At 40.6% G+C, this 21,817-nt stretch overlaps 1 protein-coding gene across 1 annotated transcript; it reads left to right on the top strand.

Moving 5' to 3' along the window:
- The first annotated feature begins 534 nt into the window (after positions 1–534).
- On the top strand, positions 535–13,677 carry LOC114887622 (membrane-spanning 4-domains subfamily A member 12-like). Its single transcript, XM_029209406.1, is given in 6 exon segments — positions 535–801; positions 8,662–8,799; positions 9,422–9,478; positions 11,102–11,218; positions 13,281–13,391; positions 13,576–13,677. Coding segments are annotated over 6 exon segments (792 nt in total).
- Positions 13,678–21,817: the final 8,140 nt, after the last annotated feature.

The raw sequence follows: 21,817 nt of genomic DNA on the forward strand, positions 1-21,817 counted from the left end.
CTCTTCCCTCTTTCTGTTGTCCTTCAGATGCAATGAACTCACAGAAGATCAATATATATAAACACTTTACAAAATCAAATAGGAAGGGCTTCCCTGGTGGCGCAGTGGTTGAAGGTCCGCCTGCCGATGCAGGGGATGCGGGCTCGTGCCCCAGTCCGGGAAGATCCCACATGCCGCGGAGCGGCTGGGCCCGTGAGCCATGGCCGCTGAGCCTGTGGGTCCGGAGCCTGTGTTCCGCGACGGGAGAGGCCACAACAGTGAGACGCCCGCGTACCGCAAAAAAAAAAAAAAAAATCAAATGGGAATTGGAAAGTAAATGTATCCTCATCTTCCCCTCCTTCCGTTCTTTAAAACTGTAGGATGTACAGGATTCCAAAGTCAAATAAGTATCACTCATATTGGTTGTCATTGCCCATTAACTGCTCACTTGCTTTCCTTCATTTGCATAGATAATGGACATTTGACAAGATTTTCTTTAGTTTCCTTTCTGGGTAAATTTATCATTTTGCTATGTTTTGTAATACTTAGGACATAATGATGTCATCCAAGCCAACAGCCTTCCCCAGAATGTGTGAAACCAAACCTAATCCCTACCCACCAAGCTACTCTACGGCTCCTGGGTCTCAACAACCTCTGAGTTTCATCAGCCTAGGAAACCAAGCGCAGAGTGGTCAGCCTCCCTTCATTACTTCTCCAGGAACCTTCACCAACAGTCGGCAGGGTCCAGGAAATATACAAATGGTAAATTAAGCTAGAGGAGAAGCAGCTACAAGCTTTAAAGAAGAAGCAAAGACACTAGGGGTAAGTCTACTTACTACTAGAATTTTTATTTTGCATTTGTAAGGTTTTATTGTGCTTATAAGCTATAGGTGGAGAGAAGTTTATGATCTCATGACATACGCCCAATCATTAGAAAGGCTGGAATGCTACCCTGGAAACAGTATCCCTTTTAGGTAGAAATAATTAGTCTGCATATAGATTTTGCCCCCAGATTCATTTTACTTTGGATTCAAGCAAAAATCTAATGGGTGACAAAGGATTCTTTGTAGCAGGATGATTCAGTAACACTGACATTCTGGAAATGCCACCACTTCTAGCTTGATCTCACTTTTGCAAAGGATATTCTGGGTACCCTCCATCCTGTCTCTGGATTAGTTTCAAGCCTGGTATTTGTATAGAGGCAAGCTCATATTGAGGGCTGCCTTAAAAACAGAAGGGACTACAAATGGGCTGTCTGGGGAAACTGGGCGTGAAAGAACTAGGGGCCATTCCATCTGCTCTCCCCTCACCCAGTGCCCATGGAGATGTTATGACTTAACTGCAGGTCAGTTCCATACGGGGCACTTTGACCATTCCTAATCTAGCTCATAGAGGCACTGTAAATAAAATAAGCCCTATATGTACGTGAAGACTCCACTGGCATAGGTGGCATTATTCGCTCCTTTGCTGTGCTTTTGAAGAACCTCTTTCACGCCACTAACACAACTCCTCCAAGTTGTATGTCCCTCCCTGTGTGCAGCTCTAACTTCTCTGCTAGAGGCTTCCATAAATTATATTGAGTGCCCATTACATGCCAGAACTCTTCTAGCCATCACAGGAAAGTAAAACTGAGCGTCGGCCCCCCTGCAGCAGGCAGATGTAAGCTGGGAGGTGGCCTCTCAGATCCTCCTCCTGCCAGAGAGAGGAAGTTCCCTGCTCCCATTGGGCCACTGGCACAAACTAGCACACCACACAGCTGGCCCCATACAGGTGCTGGGACTACGGCAGAGAACAAATCAGGCATAACCTCTGCCCTCATGGAGCTCAGAACCTAGTGGGAGAATCAGACTACACACATAATAAAGAATTAAGGTACACAGTGTGCTGGAAGTTGATAAAATATATGAAAAGAATAAAGAAGTGTGAAAGGGATAAACAGTTCCAGGCAGTGAGGGGGTAGCAGTTTCAAGCTGGTCAGAGCAGGCTTTCCTTAGAAGACGACATGTGAGCAAAGACATGAAGTGAGGAGTGAGCCTTGTGGATGTCAGGCAAGAGGTTCCCGGTAAAGTCAGAAGGTCTTTCGAGGAAAATGTGGCATGTTTGAAGAACAGGGAGGAAGCAGATAAAGTGGAATAGAGGGCTTCCCTGGTGGCGCAGTGGTTGAGGGTCCGCCTGCCGATGCAGGGGACACGGGTTCGTGCCCCAGTCCGGGAGGATCCCACATGCCACAGATATGGATATGGAAGAACGGTTTTTTAGAGGAGAAGACTCACAGCTTTTATCAGAGTCTCAACTTCATTATTCAAAAAATATTAATCTCTTAGCATTGTTTAGGAAGCTGTGGGGTTCTTTTCTAATCCTGATTCAATTTAATTGCATTTGGTAGCTACTTGTTAAAGAAATAAACACAGCAATCACTGTATTTTCAGTATTCCTGGACAGATAAGATGTAAACTTTGAAAGAAACAATTAACGTCCAGTCCAATCTAGCAACAGTTATCTCTCACAAATCTGTTTATCAAGGATGAAAGAAGGTATACTAAGAGGTACTAAGATGTATCCACTGTCTGAGAATACATGATGGGCCAATAAGGAAATGTTTGCATACCTGCAATTTGAAAAAGAACAATATAAATGAGTACAAAACTAAGAAATAAGGTGTGTGATTTATATCATAAGATACAACAGAATTTAAAAAAGAAAAACAAGGTAGCTTAAATTCACTGGTACAATCAAGAAGAGCTCATGGAAGAAGTGAAGCTGAGCCTGAGGGGATAGTTAAGACATGGGCTCTGGAGTCAATTTGCTGCATTAAATTCCCAGGTCTGGGGCTTCCCTGGTGGCGCAGTGGTTGAGAGTCCGCCTGCCGATGCAGGGGACACGGGTTCGTGCCCCGGTCCGGGAAGATCCCACATGCCGCGGAGCGGCTGGGCCCGTGAGCCATGGCCGCTGAGCCTGCGCGTCCGGAGCCTGTGCTCCGCAACGGGAGAGGCCACAACAGTGAGAGGCCCACGTACCACCAAAAAAAAAAAAAAAAAAAAAAAAAAAATTCTCAGGTCTGCCCCTCAGTAATTGTGTGACCTTGGACACTGCTATGGTCTGAATGTTTCTGTCCCCCTCCAAAATTCATAAGTTGAAGCCCTAACTCTCAAAGATGATAGTATTAGGAGGTAGGCCTTTGGGAGGTGCTTATTAGGTCATGAGAGTGGAGTGCTCGTGAATGAGATTATTGCCTTATAAAAGAGACTCCTGAGAGATCACTCACCCTTTGCACCATGTGAAGACACAGAGGCACGGGCTGTGAACAGGAAGAGGGCCCTCACCACAAGGTGACTGTGCTGGAATCTTGAACTTGGACTTCCCAGCTTCCAGAACTGTGCACAATAAAATTCTGTTGTTTATAAACCACACAGTCTGTGGTATTTTGTTACAGCAGCCTGAACAGAGTAAGACAGATACCTAATTTCTTAAAGTCTCTGTGTCTCCATCCCGTTGTTTGGGAGGATTACATGTACAATAAATGTAAAGTGCTTAGAAATTATCAAGCATATTGTTAATGCCTAATAAATTGTTTTTTCTTCATTGATACTTTCCCCAGAACTCGGATTACCTAAGCAGAGAACTGGTCCATTTGCAAAACACAGTCATTGAAGTCACAGTTACAGCAATTTTTTCTAAGAGTCTTGGAGGCTCTCAGGGGATGCTAATGCATGCCTATGCAGTAGTACTTTTTGAAGAATCCTTGGGCCACATGAACAAGCCTCCCCAAATACCTCAAACAAGGCTTTACTGAAAACTTCCCTAATATGGGAAAGGAAAGAGTCAATCAAGTCCAGGAAGCGCAGACAGTCCCAGACAGGATAAATCCAAGGAGAAACATGCCAAGCAAGACACATAATAATCAAAGTATCAAAAATTAAATACAAAGAAAAAATATTAAAAGCAGCAAGGGAAAAACAACAAATAACATACAAAGGAATCTCCATAAGGTTAACAGATGATCTTTCAGCAGAAACTCTGCAAGCCAGAAGGGTGTGGTAGGACAAATATAAAGTGATGAAAGGGAAAAAACTACAACCAAGGTTACTCTACACAGCAAGGATCTCATTCAGATTTGACGGAGAAATTAAAACCTTTACGGACAAGCAAAAACTAAGAGAATTCAGCACCACCAAACCAGCTTTACAACAAATGCTAAAGGAACTTCTCTAGGCAGGAAACACAAGAGAAGTAAAAGACCTACAATAACAAACCCAAAACAATTAAGAAAATGGTCATAGGAACATACATATCGATAATTATCTTAAACGTGAATGGATTAAATGCTCCAACCAAAAGACACAGACTGGCTGAATGGATACAAAAACAAGACCTGTATATATGCTGTCGACAAGAGACCCACTTCAGACCTAGGGACACATACAGACTGAAAGTGAGGGGATGGAAAAAGATATTCCATGCAAATGAAAATCAAAAGAAAGTTGGAGTTAGCAATACTCATATCAGACAAAATAGACTTTAAAATAAAGATTATTACAAGAGACAAAGAAGGACACAACATAATGATCAAGGGATCAAACCAAGAAGAAGATATAACAATTGTAAATATTTATGCGCCCAACATAGGAGCACCACAATACATAAGGCAAATGCTAACAGCCATATAAGAGGAAATTGACAGTAACACAATCATCGTAGGGGACTTTAACACCCCACTTTCACCAAAGGACAGATCATCCAAAATGAAAATAAAAAAGAAAACAAAAGCTTTAAATGATACATTAAAAAACATGGACTTAATTGACATTTATAGGACACTCCATCCAAAAACAACAGAATACACTTTCTTCTCAAGTGCTCATGGAACATTCTCCAGGATAGATCATATCTTGACTCACAAATCAAGCCTTGGTAAATTTAAAAATATTGAAATCATATCAAGTATCTTTTCCAACCACAACGCTATGAGACTAGATATCAATGACAGGAAAAAATCTGTAAAAAATACAAACATATGGAGGCTAAACAATACATTGCTAGGTAACCAAGTGATCACTGAGGAAATCAAAGAGGAAATCAAAAAATACCTAGAAACAAATGACAAAGAAAACACAACAACCCAAAACCTATGGGATGCAGCAAAAGCATTTCTAAGAGGGAAGTTTATAGCAATACAATCCTACCTCAAGAAACAAGAAACATCTCAAATAAACAACCTAACCTTACACCTAAAGCAATTAGAGAAAGAAGAACAAAAAAAAAAAAAAACAAAGTTGGCAGAAGGAAAGAAATCATAAAGATCAGATCAGAAGTAAATGAAAAAGAAATGAAGGAAACAATAGCAAAGATCAATAAAACTAAAAGCTGGTTCTTTGAGAAGATAAACAAAATTGATAAACCAGTAGCCAGATTCATCAAGAAAAGAGGGAGAAGACTCAAATCAACAGAATTAGAAATGAAAAAGGAGAACTAACAACTGACACTGCACAGGATCATGCAAAGGATCATGAGAGATTACTACAAGCAACTTTATGCAATAAAATGGACAACCTCGAAGAAATGAACAAATTCTTAGAAAAGCGCAACCTCCCGAGACTGAACCAGGAAGAAATAGAAAATATAAACAGACCAATCACAAGCACTGAAATTGACACTGTGATTAAAAATCTTCCAAAAAACAAAAGCCCAGCACCAGATGGCTTTACAGGCGAATTCTATCAAAAATGTATAGAAAAGCTAACATCTGTCCTTCTCAAACTCTTCCAAAATATAGCAGAGGGAGGAACACTCCCAAACTCATTCTATGAAGCCACCATCACCATGATACCAAAACCAGGCAAAGATGCCACAAAGAAAGAAAACTACAGGCCAATATCACTGATGAACATAGATGCAAAACTCCTCAACAAAATACTAGCAAACAGAATCCAACAGCACATTAAAAGGATCATACACCCTGATCAAGTGGGGTTTATCCCAGGAATGCAAGGATTCTTCAATATACGCAAATCAATCAGTGTGATAAACCATATTAACAAACTGAAGGAAAAAAAACATATGATCATCTCAATAGATGCAGAAAAAGCTTGCGACAAAATTCAACACCCATTTATGATAAAAACCCTCCAGAAAGTAGGCATAGAGGGAACTTAGCTCAACATAATAAAGGCCATATATGACAAACCAACAGCCAACATCGTTTTCAATGGTGAACGGTGAAAAACTGAAACCATTTCCTCTAAGATCAGGAACAAGACAAGGTTGTCCACTCTCACCACTATTATTCAACATAGTTTTGGAAGTCCTAGCCACAGCAATCAGAGAAGAAAAAGAAATAAAAGGAATAAAAATTGGAAAAGAAGAAGTAAAGCTGTCACTGTCTGCAGATGACACGATACTATGCATAGAGAATCCTAAAGATGCTACCAGAAAACTACTAGAGCTAATCAATGGATTTGGTAAAGTAGCAGGTTACAAAATTAATGCACAGAAATATCTTGCATTCCTACACACTAATGATGAAAAATCTGAAAGAGAAATTAAGGAAACATTCCCATTTACCATTGCAACGAAAAGAATAAAATACCTAGGAATAAACCTACCTAGGGAGACAAAAGACCTGTATGCAGAAAACTATAAGACACAGATGAAAGAAATTAAGGATGATACAACAGATGGAGAGATATACCATATTGATACAAACAGATGGAGAGATATACCATATTCTTGGATTGGAAGAATCAACATTGTGAAAATGACTATACTACCCAAAGCAATCTACAGATTCAATGCAATCCCTATCAAACTACCACTGGCATTTTTCACAGAACTAAAACAAAAAATTTCACAATTTGTATGGAAACACAAAGGACCCCGAAAAGCCAAAGCAATCTTGAGAAAGAAAAACAGAGCTGGAGGAATCAGGCTCCCTGACTTCAGACTATACTACAAAGCTACAGTAATCAAGACAGTATGGTACTGGCACAGAAACAGAAATATAGATCAGTGGAACAGGATAGAAAGCCCAGAGATAAACCCATGCATATATGGTCACCTTATCTTTGATACAGGAGGCAAGAATATACAATAGAGAAAAGACAGCCTCTTCAATAAGTGGTGCTGGGAAAACTGGACAGCTACCTGTAAAAGAATGAAATTAGAACACTCCCTAACACCATACACAAAAATAAACTCAAAATGGATTAAAGACCTAAATGTAAGGCCAGACACTATAAAACTCTTAGAGGAAAACATAGGCAGAACACTCTTTGACATAAATCACAGCAAGATCTTTTTTGACCCACCTCCTAGAGTAATGGAAATAAAAACAAAAATAAACAAATGAGACCTAATGAAACTTAAAACCTTTTGCACAGCAAAGGAAAACATAAACAAGGTGAAAAGACAACCCTCAGAATGGGAGAAAATATTTTGCAAATGAAGCAACTGACAAAGGACTAATCTCCAAAATTTACAAGCAGCTCATGCAGCTCAATATCAAAAAAACAAACAACCCAATCCAAAAAGGAGCAGAAGACCTAAATACACATTTCTCCAAAGAAGACATACAGATTGCCAACAAACACATGTAAGGATGCTCAACATCACTAATCATTAGAGAAATGCAAATCAAAACTACAATGAGGTATCACCTCACACTAGTCAGAATGCCCATCATCAAAAAAGCTACAAACAATAAATGCTGTTGAAGTGGGAATGTAAATTGATACAGCCACTATGGAGAACAGTATGGAGGTTCCTTAAAAAACTAAAAATAGAACTACCATACGACCCAGCAAACCCAGTACTGGGCATATACCCTGAGAAAACCATTATTCAAAAAGAGTCATGTACCACAGTGTTCATTGCCGTTCTATTTACAATAGCCTGGAGATGTAAGCAACCTAAGTGTCCTTTGACAGATGAATGGATAAAGATATGTGGCACATATATACAATGGAATATTAACTAGCCATAAAAAGAAAAGAAATTGAGTTATTTGTAGTGAGGTGGATGGACCTAGAGTCTGTCATACAGAGTAAAGTAATTCAGAAAGAGAAAAACAAATACCGTATGCTAACACATACATATGGAATCTAAAAAAAAAAAAAAAAAAGTTTTTGAAGAACCAAGGGGCAGGACAGGAATAAAGACACAGACGTAGATAATGGACTTGAGGACACGGGGAGGGGGAAGGGTAAGCTGGGACGAAGTGACAGAGTGGCATGGACATATATACACTAACAAATGTAAAATAGATAGCTAGTGGGAAGCAGCCGCATAGCATAGGGAGATCAGCCCGGTGCTTTTTGACCACATAGAGGGGTGGGATAGGGAGGGTGGGAGGGAGGGAGACACAAGAGGGAAAAGATATGGGAACATATGTATATGTATAGCTGATTCACTTTGTTATGAAGCAGAAACTAACACACCATTGTAAAGCAATTATACTCCAATAAAGATGTGAAGAAAAAAAAGAAAAAAACAAGGCTTTACGCTGAGGCCATGGCCCTAGCGTATGTCAAAGTCTTAATGGCCCACCTCCTGTAGAGGTATAGCTAAATGACAGCATGGATCTTGACAGAGTTGACAATAAATAAGGAGCAGCAGCAATGATAGTGATGTTTCAGTGGTGCCTGAAGATGAAGAAGCAATTTTTAAATGTCCGTTTTCTTTTTTCAGGCAATCCAGATCATGACTGGATTGATGCACATTGACTTCGGAATTATTTGGGGTTTAATGGCCTCTATTTATAACCAAGAGTTGGGTTTTGCTTCCTTGTCTTTTATTGACGGATATCCATTCTGGGGCGGCCTCTCTGTGAGTAGCCTGCTGCAACAGCTGCCCTTCTCAGCTTATCAAGTAGAGCTGTCCCCAGTCTATGTACAACTCATCTTTTAATAAGCCCTGCATCTGATCAGCTGGAGAATTTAGATACTAGATATTAATATTAGATATTAATTAGATAGAGAATTAAATAAAGAAGAGCTTTCGTTCTCCATTTTAACTTGCAGCCTAAACTCACACCCTAAAGTTTACACTAATCAAGTAACCAGCAAACCAAAGTTTTATTTCCCTATTACATTTTAGATGGAAATGTATGTGCTGGGTGGACAGTGGCAAAAAGAGGTGATCGGGAACATGATTAAAAATATGCAATTGATCATGAGAAGAGACTGAGCAGTGAGGTCAGAAGTCATCCGAACAAGGAAAACTTACAAGGGAATGAGGTCTTTTTATGAGAGAAACTAAGGAGAAAAAAGAAAAGGATGTCAAAAGGACATAGAAACCTCGAGAGTTACTCCAAAAAATTGAGAAGTACAAGAGGAATTTTTGAGAGGGAAATATAAATAGGTCAACCTTTCATCATATAAAGAGAAGTATTTCCCAGGAAAAATCAAAGGACCCATCATTTCACAAATAAATTTGTTTCTTTCTACAGTTCATTATTACTGGAGCACTCTCTATTTCGGCATCCAAGCAGTTTTCCCCTTGTCTGGTAAGTTAGAATGTTTCTACTTTTTAACCCCTTTAAAGATTAACTTATTTGGGTAAGAAAACTGAGAAGGCAGATTCAGCAAATAAGAAGGGGAGCATTTTTTTTCCCAGAAGTATCTGTGGGTTGCCTCCATGGTACGTATGCCCTCACATGGTCTACACAATTTACCACTCAGAAATGGCAGAGCTCAACATCCCGACTCCTTAATTCACAAAAGTGGAAATTAGTAAAGATGGGGTTGTTTACTTCCAAGGCTCCCTGGTTCAGTGGGGTCACACTGCACGGGGGAAACTCCAAACAGAAACAAAGAAGCCAGGGGACACCCTCTTGCCACTTCACTATCAAAGACTCTACTATGCATTTGCTATTTCTCAGTTCTGCCTTGCCTTGTATTGTTATTTTTTCTTTGTGCATGTCTCCTAGTCTTATCCAGATTTGACTTTTGTTTTATAGTTCTTCAGATCATCATGAAAAACACCTAGCTCAGTACCTATGAAGAGTCCATAAATCCCTGAGACAGGCCTTTCAATTCTTTCTGTCACAGCACTCCACCTTTTGCAATCTCCTGGTCCACTTTTGAAACAGGAGAAAGAAAATGGTTTGCCAAGAACTAGAGACAACTAGAACAGAAGTGGTTTCAAGATTATATTTAATCCAGCACAAGAGGGAAGAACTGGAAAATAGGAACACAGAGCCATGTTACTCATACTTTCCCAGACTAGGGTACACTTGACTAAAAATAAAATAAAATAAATCAGTCTAATCTTGACTACTCTTGTTGTAATCCAAAAACAAAATAAAATATCCTTTCACTGCATGATTTAGAGATCCTTCCCTCTAACTATGCTTGTCCAAGCATAGAATCTGTCCATTTGGAGAAGAGAGCTAAAATTATACCTAAAGCGATTCTTCTAGGAGCCCTTTAGAGGCCTTCAGAAGACTATCTAAGGCATGCTGAAGCAGTAGCACGTTCCAAAGAACTCCTAACAAGTCAGCTGAGGACTTGGTTTCACAATTATTCTGCTGAATTTCAAAGTCTTGTAGAAACTGGGGAACGTTTTATACTCTGCCCATTTACCCCTACCCTCAAAAGCCTAACAAGTTCCTCATTCTATATCTATCTAGTCCTTAGAAAGACAAGGGTTTCATGAATTCCTAAATTTATCAGCACAGATTTTTTTGTGTGTATATACTTTTCCATCTATAAAATTGGATGCTATATAGTACCACCTCATATAGTGGTTGTAAGAGTTCTACGAAATAACGCCTTTACATGATTTAGTACAGTGACTGTCACAGAAAAAATGCTCGTTATAAGTTTGTCATTTTATTGTTTTAAAAAGGGAATATAATTGTTATTTTGCATGAGGCTTAGACAAATATAATAGATGAGCTTCTGCTTTGTATTATTTACATTTTTCTACAGATCTTAGAAATATCCTACATTTAGGTGGCATATAGAATAGTTTTCATGGTAACTATCCAGAAGGGAAGAGGAAAAAAATCATTTCAATTTTTTTTTCAAGATTTCAAAGATTAAGAACCGTTAGATTTAATTGCTTCTTATTTCATTTAATTTCACTCATCTTACATATGATTTACTTTTCCTGCCATCTCCCTCAGATAAAAGGCAGCCTAGGAATGAACATTGTTAATTCTGTCTTTGCCTTCATTGGGGTGATTCTGTTGCTGGTGGATGTGAGCATTAATGGGCTGCCTAATCAAGACTACTGGGCAGTGGTAAGTATCCCATCACCTACCATGTGCCTCCTCTCTTTCCACTCACTTAGAGTGGATCTATATTTTATTTCTTATTACTGTACAGCAGCTCTAGTAGTAAATCCCTTTTTCTATTCCAGCCCTACTCCTGGTCATGTGATCTCTAGGACTAGAGAATAAAGTGAGAGAGTCACCTCTGTAGATGGACTAGGGCAGAAAGGGCACCCCTTCGTGGTCCATCTCATGGGTAGTCACATAGGGAAGACTCCTAAAGGGTATACAGAAATACTGGGAAAAAAAGCTCCCGGAAATAAAAGAGTAACTGAATTTGCACGCTGAATGAGAATAACCTATACTAGGAGAAAGAGATGCAAAATAAGTGAGATACAGATATAGATACATAGATATCAATACTGATGTTGATACATATTGAAATATATGTATCCTTGTTAAGGCATAAGGTATAGAAAAGGATTCTTTGAGGTTTTAGGCAGAAAAATCAAATTACTTACAAGCAGGAAAAAAAATCAGCTTGACTCAGTCTCTACTACAACAACTTTCAGTGAGGGAAAATCATGGAGCAAAATATCTATAAAGTTTTGATGAAAAGAAAATGTGACTCAAGAATAACAAGTCCAGGGACTTCCCTGGTGGTGCAGTGGTTAAGAATCCGCCTGCCAATGCAGGGGATATGGGTTCAAGCCCTAGTCCGGGAAGATCCCACATGCCACGGAGCAACTAAGCCCCGTGTGCCACAACTACTGAGCCTGCTAGCCACAACTGCTGAGCCCGCGAGCCACAACTACTGAAGTCCACACGCCTAGAGCCTGTGCTCCACAACAAGAGAAGCCACTGCAATGAGAAGCCCATTCACTGCAACGAAGAGTAGCCCCCTACTCGCCACAGCTAGAGAAAGACCGCACGCAGCAACAAAGACCCAATGCAGCCAAAAATAAATAAATAATTTTTTTTTTAATTTTAAAAATAAAAAAAGAATAACAAGTCCAATAAAATCCTTGTGAAAGTATAAAAGCAACAAGAAGATACTCTCAGTAAAACAACAATAACACACATGGGCACTGCTGCTAAAAAAAAAAAAGAATAGTAATATTCAACCATACATGAGGTAGATTAAATCAAGAATGTAGAAACGCAAGGAGAAGCTGTGTAAGGAGATTCATGAAAAGCACAAAAACTGGGAGGTGAAGAGAGAAGATGAGAGGTAAAACAAGCATGCTAATCTCTCATTTTTCATAATAAACAATCATCTAATAACTGCCTCAAACTGAAACTTGTAGGTTTAAAATGATGTCAACTTCTTCGTGGATTTCGTAAACTTGACTTCTTTTTGTTCTTTTAAAATCGGGTAATACTTTTATTTCAAAATAGGAAGTAAAAACGATTCCATTATTAAAAAATGGTGTTTCCCTCTATTGCTCTCTCATTCCCTCCCTTGCTTGTTCTCCTTTTTTCTCTCTCTTGCTGTCTCTCCATGCAACCACTTTTCTTTTTTTTTTTTTTTCTATTTTTTTGTCTGCCCTACACGGCATGCCAGATCTTAGTTCCCCGGCCAGGAATCGAACCTGCGCCCCCTGCAGTGGAAGCACAGAGTCCCAACCACTGGACCGCCAGGGAAGTCCCTGCATCCGACTTTTCTATTTGCCTTTTGCCCATACATAGAGTTCTAGAATAACAGGTCTCAGATGTTAATTTAGCTCATTTCTGGGCAGTGGCATTTGGGATGATTGGTTGTGTTCTATGTTACTTGATTTTTTTTTTTATTTTAATGAGCAAGTAAATTTTTATTAGAAAAAAAAAGCCACTGCAAAGAAAAAAACTCTACTTCCTTTCTAATGTTTCTAAATAAAACAGTCTACTGGCAAAAAGGGAAGTCTTCTGGCATTTTAAAGAAATTCCGAAGTTAATTTACATTCCCCTGAAATAAGCATGTGATGACAGAGGAATGATCCCAGAGCTAGGTGAGTACAAGCAATAGTACATTTGATGAGTCAGAACTTTTTGAAGCCTGGGTGAAGCCCTCCTGATTTAGTCAACATTTCAGTGTGTTTAATCCTGATTTCAGCTTGCTGGGAAAGGAATTTCAGCCATGCTGACCATCTTCTCTCTTTAGGAGTTTTGCATAACTTGCGTCACAGTCCATTTTGCCAGCCAAGCAATCACCAACACCAATGGGGTGAGTGGGGCCTCTTCTGTGGAAGATAATCTGAGTATGTGCTGAAGGAATACAGACTTCAGTGTCAGCTAAGTCCCACTGGGGGCTTACCACAGCGCTCTTGGCCCTCTTCCCTGATGGGACCAGGGAGGTTACTGAACAGGATTATAGTAACAATATTGTTTGCTTGTTTCATTCTTTCCAGTCTGTCCTTGGTATTCCAATTGTGTATGCAAATAGTCCCTTGACAACAGGGTGGTCCTCAGTTCCTCCCAGAAATGATGGCCACCAAGCTCATACCACCTAATACCACTAGGTATTAAAAGAAAAAGGAGGCTCAATGCAATCTCATGGGGTAAAACTACCCACAGAAACTTCTTAAGAAGCGGCCTCGACTCTCCACGATGATTGCTGACCTTTAAAGGCTGTGTTTCAGATTTGTTCTTAGTTTATCACGAATGATAACTGCATGGATCTCCCTGCCACTGTTTCTTCCTACATATGCCACTACCACTCACTGGCAAAGGCGAAGGGCCAGAGGACTGGAAATGACTGCAACTCTCTTAAAGTTAGAAAATTTCCTGTTAATGTTACCCTTTCCTCAATAAAATGTTACTAGGAACAGAAGCCTTTTTTGGTATTTTTCTATTCATTTGGTTTGTTATTGGTTGTTAAGTAGGAGATCTGACAAAATGTTGCAAAGCAGACTGATAAAACTTCTTTGATGATGATTTACAGGGTGTCCAAGTAGAAATGTTATATCCTACCACAGAAGTTATATGCCTATTATTAATATGATGCTATTTAAAGCCCTTACGGTAGTTTCATTCTGGAATATCTAAAAATGTATTCATTAATTCATTCATTTGCTCAAAAAAGGTATTACATTACTACTTTGTGACCAAACACTGTGCTATTCAATTACATAAAATTAAGATTTTACGTACTTTTTATTTGGGGTAGTATAAAATGGGATAAAGTGGGCTTTATTGAAATGCCAGTGTACACATGTTTTTTTTTTCAGGTACAAGTAACAAATGCTGGGTTTAAGTACAAAGACTTCACCCCAAAAATATAACTTAAACTGTATGAGAAAAACCAAAGTGCATCCTATATTTAGTCTCTTCATTCCTCAGAAGAATACAGGTTATTATTAGACCTCTAGGGTGTCTTCCAATTCTAAGGTTAATAATTCGTCATGAAATACATGGGTTCAAGAATTATCTTTCCACCCTTGTACACTGTTGGTAGGAATGTAAATTGGTGCAGCCACTGTGGAAAACAGTATAGAGGTTTCTCAAAAAACTAAAAATAGAAACTACCATATGACCCAGCAATTGCACTCCTGGGTATATACCCAAAAAAAAAACCCCAAAACACTAAATCGAAAAGATACATGCACCCCAATGTTCACAGCAGCATTATTTGCAATTGCCAAGACATGGAAACAACCTAAGTGTCCATCAACAGATGAATGGATAAAGAAGATGTGGTACATATATACAGTGGAATAGTATTCAGCCATAAAAAAGAACAATATTTTACCATTTGCAGCAACATGGCTGGACTTGGAGGCTATTATGCTAAGTGAAGTAAGTCAGTGAAAGATAAATACTGTATGATATCACTTATATGTGGAATCTAAAAAATATAACAAAATTAGTAAATATAACCAAAATAAAGCAAACACAGATATAGAGAACAAACTAGTGGCTACCAGTGGGGGGAGGGGGGTGTGCAATATAGGGGTGAGGGAGTGAGAGGTATAAACTGTTGGGTGTAAGATAGGATCAAGGATGTATTGTGCAACATGAAGAATATAGCCAACAATTTTGTAATAACTGTAAATGGAAAATGACCTTTAAAAATGTATAAAAATTAAAACTTTAAAAAAATAATACTTAAGCCAGAAACCAAAAAAAAAAAAAAAAAGAAAAAAGAAACGAATTCTTTCCAAAATCCATAAATGTATCTTAGATACATACATATCATTGATTCACACCAGGCCTACACAACATTTCAGGAAGCTCTTTTTCCCAGAGCGTGTTTTGCGTTTGTCACATCCCACTAAAAATCAATCAGTCACAATTGTCCCCTTCTCCCAAGGAGCTGGCCAAACCTATCCTGAATTTGGGTGATTGGGAGGGGGCGTGCAGGGAGTCCCTAGGCATCTATGTGCAGGAGTGATTTGAATTAGGGGAAAGATCTGGAGGAAGCTGTGAGTTCACGTATGTGAAGCTTGAGCTGAAAGACCAGGAAGCGAGGTCCAGTTCCCAGTCTGGCCTCTGTGATGGGTTTGATCCCCCTGGAGAAAGGCATAATCTCCTCCTTTGTGCACGGACTATAACCAGGTTCCTGCTCTGTAAGGAGGACCGAAGAAAACGCAAGGCTGTCTGAACACACCCAGGGCTCGGAGCTTGAGGGGAGCTGGGAGATAGCAGCTGGGGTCAAGCGGCCTTCTCCCAGAGAAGCAGCTGCAAAGCCCGAGAAGGCTAAGATGTAGAAGGAAACTGGGTGCCCCACACACGCGGCAGAGGCTCAGCGGAGGCCTGCGGTGCTAGAAAACAATGTGAAAATTCTGGGGACTCCCAGAAATACTTCGGAAGTGGGGATGGGCAGAGAGTTGAGGTGTGCCTGGGCAGGTAGGGGTGCAAGCCAGGCAAGTGTGGCCATATCGCCAGTGATTCCTCATTCCCACAGGCTGAAGAGGTCTCAGACAGCAGCATTTCCCTAAAATCGGCTGTTTCTGCCTTTCTCCCTTCATTTCGTAATGAAAACAAAGCCTTTCTCTCTCCAAACTATTCTCTACAATTTATCACGTAGAAATGTTGTTCCTCTCCTCAAGCCCACCTCCTCTCCACGCCTCAGTACCCTGACTTCACTCTAAAAATGGGTAGCTGTTTACTCAATTCTACCAACTCAGCAGTACTCAGCCAGCTTCACTCAATCTCTCTCTCCACATGTGGTCTTCACCCAGTTTAAGCCTCACTCACAATTTTATTTTATTTTTCACAACTCCTCTCACTCCCCCAAATATTTAGCAACACTTTAAAATATGGTACGGGTGGGCTTCCCTGGTGGCGCAGTGGTTGAGAGTCCGCCTGCCGATGCAGGGGATGTGGGTTCGTGCCCCGGTCTGGGAAGATCCCACATGCCGCGGAGCGGCTGGGCCCGTGAGCCATGGCCGCTGAGCCTGCGCGTCTGGAGCCTGTGCTCCGCAGCGGGAGAAGCCATAACAGTGAGAGGCCTGCGTACTGCAAAAATAAAATAAAATAAAATAAAATATGATACGGGGATCACTCAAGATGGTGGAGTAAGAGGACATGGAAGTCGCCTCCCACCATAAACGCATCGAAAATACATCTACACGGGCTTCCCGGGTGGCGCGGTGCAGTGGTTAAGAAACTGCCTGCCAATGTAGGGGACACGGGTTCGAGCCCTGGCCTGGGAAGATCCCACACGCTGCGGAGCAACTAAGCCCATGCGCCACAACTACTGAGCCTGCGCTCTAGAGCCTGCAAGCCATAACTACTGAGCCCACATGCCACAGCTACTGAAGCCCGTGGGCCTAGAGCCCGTGCTCCGCAACAAGAGAAGCCACAACAATGAGAAGCCCGCACACCAAAACGAAGAGTAGCCGCCGCTCATTGCAACTAAAGAAAGCCCTCGCACAGCAACGAAGACCCAATGCAGCCAAAAATAAATAAATAAATTTATTTATTAAAAAAAAATACATCTACACGTGAAAAGATGCTCAACATCACTAAACATCAGGGATATACAAATCAAACCCCCAACGAGATTTTTTTGATCTGTCAGAACGGCTATGATCAAAAAGTCTACAAATAACAAATGTGGCTGAGGATGTGAAGAAAAGGGAACCCTTGTGCACTGCTGATGGGAATGTAAATTGGTGCAGACACTGGAAAACAGTATGGAGGTTTCTCAGAAAACTAAAAATAGAACTACCATATGATCCAGCAATTCCACTCCTGGGTATATATCTAGAAAAAAACAAAAACACTAATTTGAAAAGATATATGCACCCCAATGTTCACAGCAACATTATTTACTATTGCCAAGATATGGAAACAACCGAAGTGTCCATCAACAAATGGATGGATAAAGAAGATGTTGTATATATACATACAATGGAATACTGCTCAGCCATAAAAAAGACTGAAATTTTGCAATTTGCAGCAACATGGATAGACTTGGAGGGCATAATGTTACGTGAAATGTCAGACAAAGATAAATACTGTTATGATATCACTTATATGTAGAATCTAAAGAATACAACAAACTAGTGAATATAACAAAAAAGAAGCAGACTCTCAGATATAGAGAACAAACTAGTGGTTACCAGTAGCGTGGGGAGGAGGGGTTATATAGAGGTAGAGGAATGGGAGGTACAAGCTACTGGGTGTAAGACAGGCTCAAGGATGTACTGTACAACACGGGGAATACAGCCAATACTTTGTAATAACTGCAAATGGAAAGTAACCTTTAAAAATTGTATAAAAATTTTTTGAAAATCTACATGTGGAACAATCCTCACTGAAAACTAACTGGAAACTGGCAGAAGGACCCCTGTACAACCAAGCCTGTAAGACAGATACAATATGTAATCAGGTAAAGGAAGAGAAGTGATCAGATCAGGATCTGTGACCCCAGGAGGCAACTCAGAGGAAAAGGGAGATTACATGGGTGGACACCCACCCTAGGGAGTGAGGGTGTGAACCACTTACTGGGCACCACAGCCCAGAGGTCTGATGTGGGGAATATGAGCCCTTGGCTGGTTGGAGAGCTTCTGGGACTAACAGGAAGGCTGTGGGAAGCCTGGACTCTGCCTGTGAGGAGCCCCAGAGCACTGGCTTGCCCCCAAGGACTGCTCTAGTGCATGTCCAGTGTCCCGCAACTGCCCCCCCCCAGGCAACCCAGCATGAGCGCAGTGAACACTCCAGCCACTCTTACCCTACGTCACAGCTCTGCACTGGACCGAGGGCTGCCACTACCAAGGAGAGAGCTTGGTCTGGGACTCGGACCCGGGGCTGCACCTGAGCAGGGCGAGGGCAACAACTGCTGGCACCTGCAGAGGTGGCACATCGGAGGCAGCTGAGACCTCTGCCTGTGGCCGACCCTCCACAGCCCATACCCTGACACGAGCAGAGAGCCTGCGTGTCCCCCTCTTGCTTCAGCACTGCTCCACCGTGGGGCAAGGGTCCCAGTGCTGGGAGAGAGAAAGCACACACCTAAAGAGAACAGAGCCGACCCTGGGCTCAGAGCTTCTGCCCCAGCAACTTGGGATCTGACCCCCTCACAAGGCATTGTCAGCCACTGAGTAGAGGGGAACCCCACCTCACACACGGCAATGGCTCTAGCCCCTCCATCTCCAGCGTGCCAAGGCTAAATCAGGAAGAAACAGACAATTTGAACAGACCAACCACTAGGAATGAAATTGAATCTGTAATTTTAAAAACTCCCAGCAAACAAAAGTCTAGAGCCAGATGGCTTCAAAGGAGAATTCTACCAAACATATAAAAAAGTGATAATAAACTATCCTTCTTGAACTGTTCCAAAAAACTGAAGAGGGTAAAACACTCCCAAATTCATTTCACAAGGCCACCATTACCCTGATACCAAAAACAAAGACACTATAAAAAAAAAAATTACAGGTCAATATCTTTGATGAATATAGATTCGAAAATGCTCAATAAAATATTAGCAAACTGACTCCAACAATACATAAAAAAGGATCATACACCATGTTCAAGTGGGATGTATTCCAGGGACACAAGGATTATGGTTCGATATTCGCAAATCATCCAATGTGATACGCCACATTAACAAAAGGAAGGATTAAAAGCACCTGATCAAAAAAAGAAGAAAAAATACATGATCATCTCAATAGATGCAGAAAAAAGCATTTGACAAAATTCAACACCCAGTCATGCTAACAACTCTCATCAAAGTGGATATGGAGGGAACGTATCTCAACATAACAAAGGCCGTTTATGACAAACTCACAGCTAACATCATACTCAAGAGTGAAAAGCTGAAAGCCTTCCCTCTAAATTCAGGAACAAGACAAAGATGCCCACCCTCGCCACTTTATTCAACATAGTATCTGAAGTCCGAGCCACCCACAGCAATCAGACAAGAAAATGGAATAAAAGGCATCCAGGTTGGAAGGGAAGAGGTAAAACTGGCACTATTTGCAGATGACATGATACTATATATAGAAAACCCTAAAGTCTCCACCCAAAAACTATTAGAACAAATAAATGAATTCAGCAAAGTTTCAGGACACAAGATTAATATACAGAAATCTGCTGCATTTCTTTACACTAACAATTAACTATCCTAAAGTAAAAAAAAAAAAAAAATCTCGTTCAAAAAGAATAAAATACCTAGAAATAAACTTAACCAAGGAGGTAAAAGACCTATATTTTGAAAACTATGAAACACTGATGAAGGAAATTGAAGATGATACAAAGAAATGAAAAGATATCCCACCGTAGGGCTTCCCAGGTGGCAAAGTGTTGAGAGTCCGCCTGCCGATGCAGGGGACACGGGTTCGTGCCCCGGTCCGGGAAGATCCCACATGCCACGGAGCGGCTGGGCCCGTGAGCCATGGCCGCTGAGCCTGCGCGTCCGGAGCCTGTGCTCCGCAACGGCAGAGGCCACAATAGTGAGAGGCCCGCATACCGCAAAAAAAAAAAAAAAAAAAGGTGTCCCACCGTGTTCTTGGTTTGGAAGAATTAATATTGTTAAGATATGCATACTACCCACAGCAATCTACAGACTTAATGCAATCCCTATCAAAATACCTGTGACATTTTTCACAGAAATAGAACAAATAATTCTAAATTTTATATGGAACCATAAAAGTGCAGTATGTACAGTGCAGTACACGCAGACTAGAGCTGAGAACCATCCCTAGACCTTGTGATTTTGCCAACAGAATTCTTCACGCATTCTCATGACAGTCCTGGGCAGAGTTCTTCCTGAAGGAGGCCTAGAGAAAGCAAGTGAGGTGCAGATTCTGGAGCTAGACTGCTGGAGTTAGAATCACAACTCTCCAATTTATAAGCTGTGAACATGAACAAGACCCTTAACCTCCCCAAGCCTCAGTATTCTCAGCTGTTAAAACAATGACTAACAGGGAGTTCCCTGGTGGCCAAGTGGTTAGGATTCAGGGCTTTCACTGCTATGGCCCAGGTTCAATCCCTGGTGGGAGAACGGAGATCCCACAGGCCGCACGGTGCAGCCAAAAAATACATACATAAATAAATTTAAAAAAATAATAATAATGATAACAATGGTATGTACATCATAGGCATATTGGAAAGTTTAAGTAAGATAAGCCAATGTGTTAAAGTAATTAAACAAGGAGCCCATTAGACTGGGGTGGCTTTGATGCCTTGGTAGCCTACGTCAGCAAACCGAAACCTAGACCAGAGTAAACGTGCTCGAAAACGAAACTTAAGAACAGCTAATCATAAACATCCAACTAGACTTTCCCAAATAAGGCAACCATTTAAACTATAGCCAATCAAATAATTTCCTTGTTTTGCTTCTGTGTCTCCTCTATAAAAACCTTTCCCCTAGCTCCTGTCGGCAGAGTGCTTCTATCCACTTTTGGTTTGGTGCTGTCAGCTTCGAATCAATGTTTGCTCAAACAAACTCTTCAAAATTTTAATGTATTTTAGCTTATCTTTAAACACCTGTTAGCCATATAACATTGCCTGGGCATAGTAAATGTGGGGAAAAAAAGAAAACTAATTTTTAAACTACAGTTGACCCCTGAACAACACGGTCTGAACTGCATGGGTCCATTTATACACAGATTTTTTTTTCCAATACATAAATACACAATCCAGCACTATACAGTCTGTGGTTGGTTGAATCCATGGATGCCAAACCATGGAAATGGGGGACTGACTACAACGTTATAGGTGGATTTTTGACTGCGTGGGGGTCCCTCACCTTGTTCAAGGGTGGAATATATAAAAACTGAAATCTACTACATAGGTATATATGTGCGTGTATGTGTATACATACACATATATTTAATTTATATAAATATTTATACATATTGCACTTCTACAATAAACTCAATTGCTTCGGTGCCCCAGCATTACAGAGATTTATTTCCATTTTTCTTACTAGAACAGTCTGATGTTTGCAGAGAGGAAGCATCTGTTTTCTCCTGAGTATAAGTAAAATGAAATTCGTGTGGCAATTTGGACAAGATATTTTATCAGGGCTTACAGAGTCCTTGCAATGATCCCCAACAGTGGTTTTAACAGCATTATATCAGGCATGGTGGTCTCACCACATTTCCTCATAATGTCTTTTGTATCCTGAGAACCAATTCAAGGGAAATTAACAACATAATCTGCATGGAGAAAATTTTAAGACAACAAAGATTAAAAGTCAAATGG

This window comes from Monodon monoceros, unplaced genomic scaffold (assembly GCF_005190385.1).
Source record: "Monodon monoceros isolate NGI ecotype Baffin Bay Population unplaced genomic scaffold, NGI_Narwhal_1 Super_Scaffold_7, whole genome shotgun sequence".
NCBI lineage: Eukaryota > Metazoa > Chordata > Mammalia > Artiodactyla > Monodontidae > Monodon > Monodon monoceros.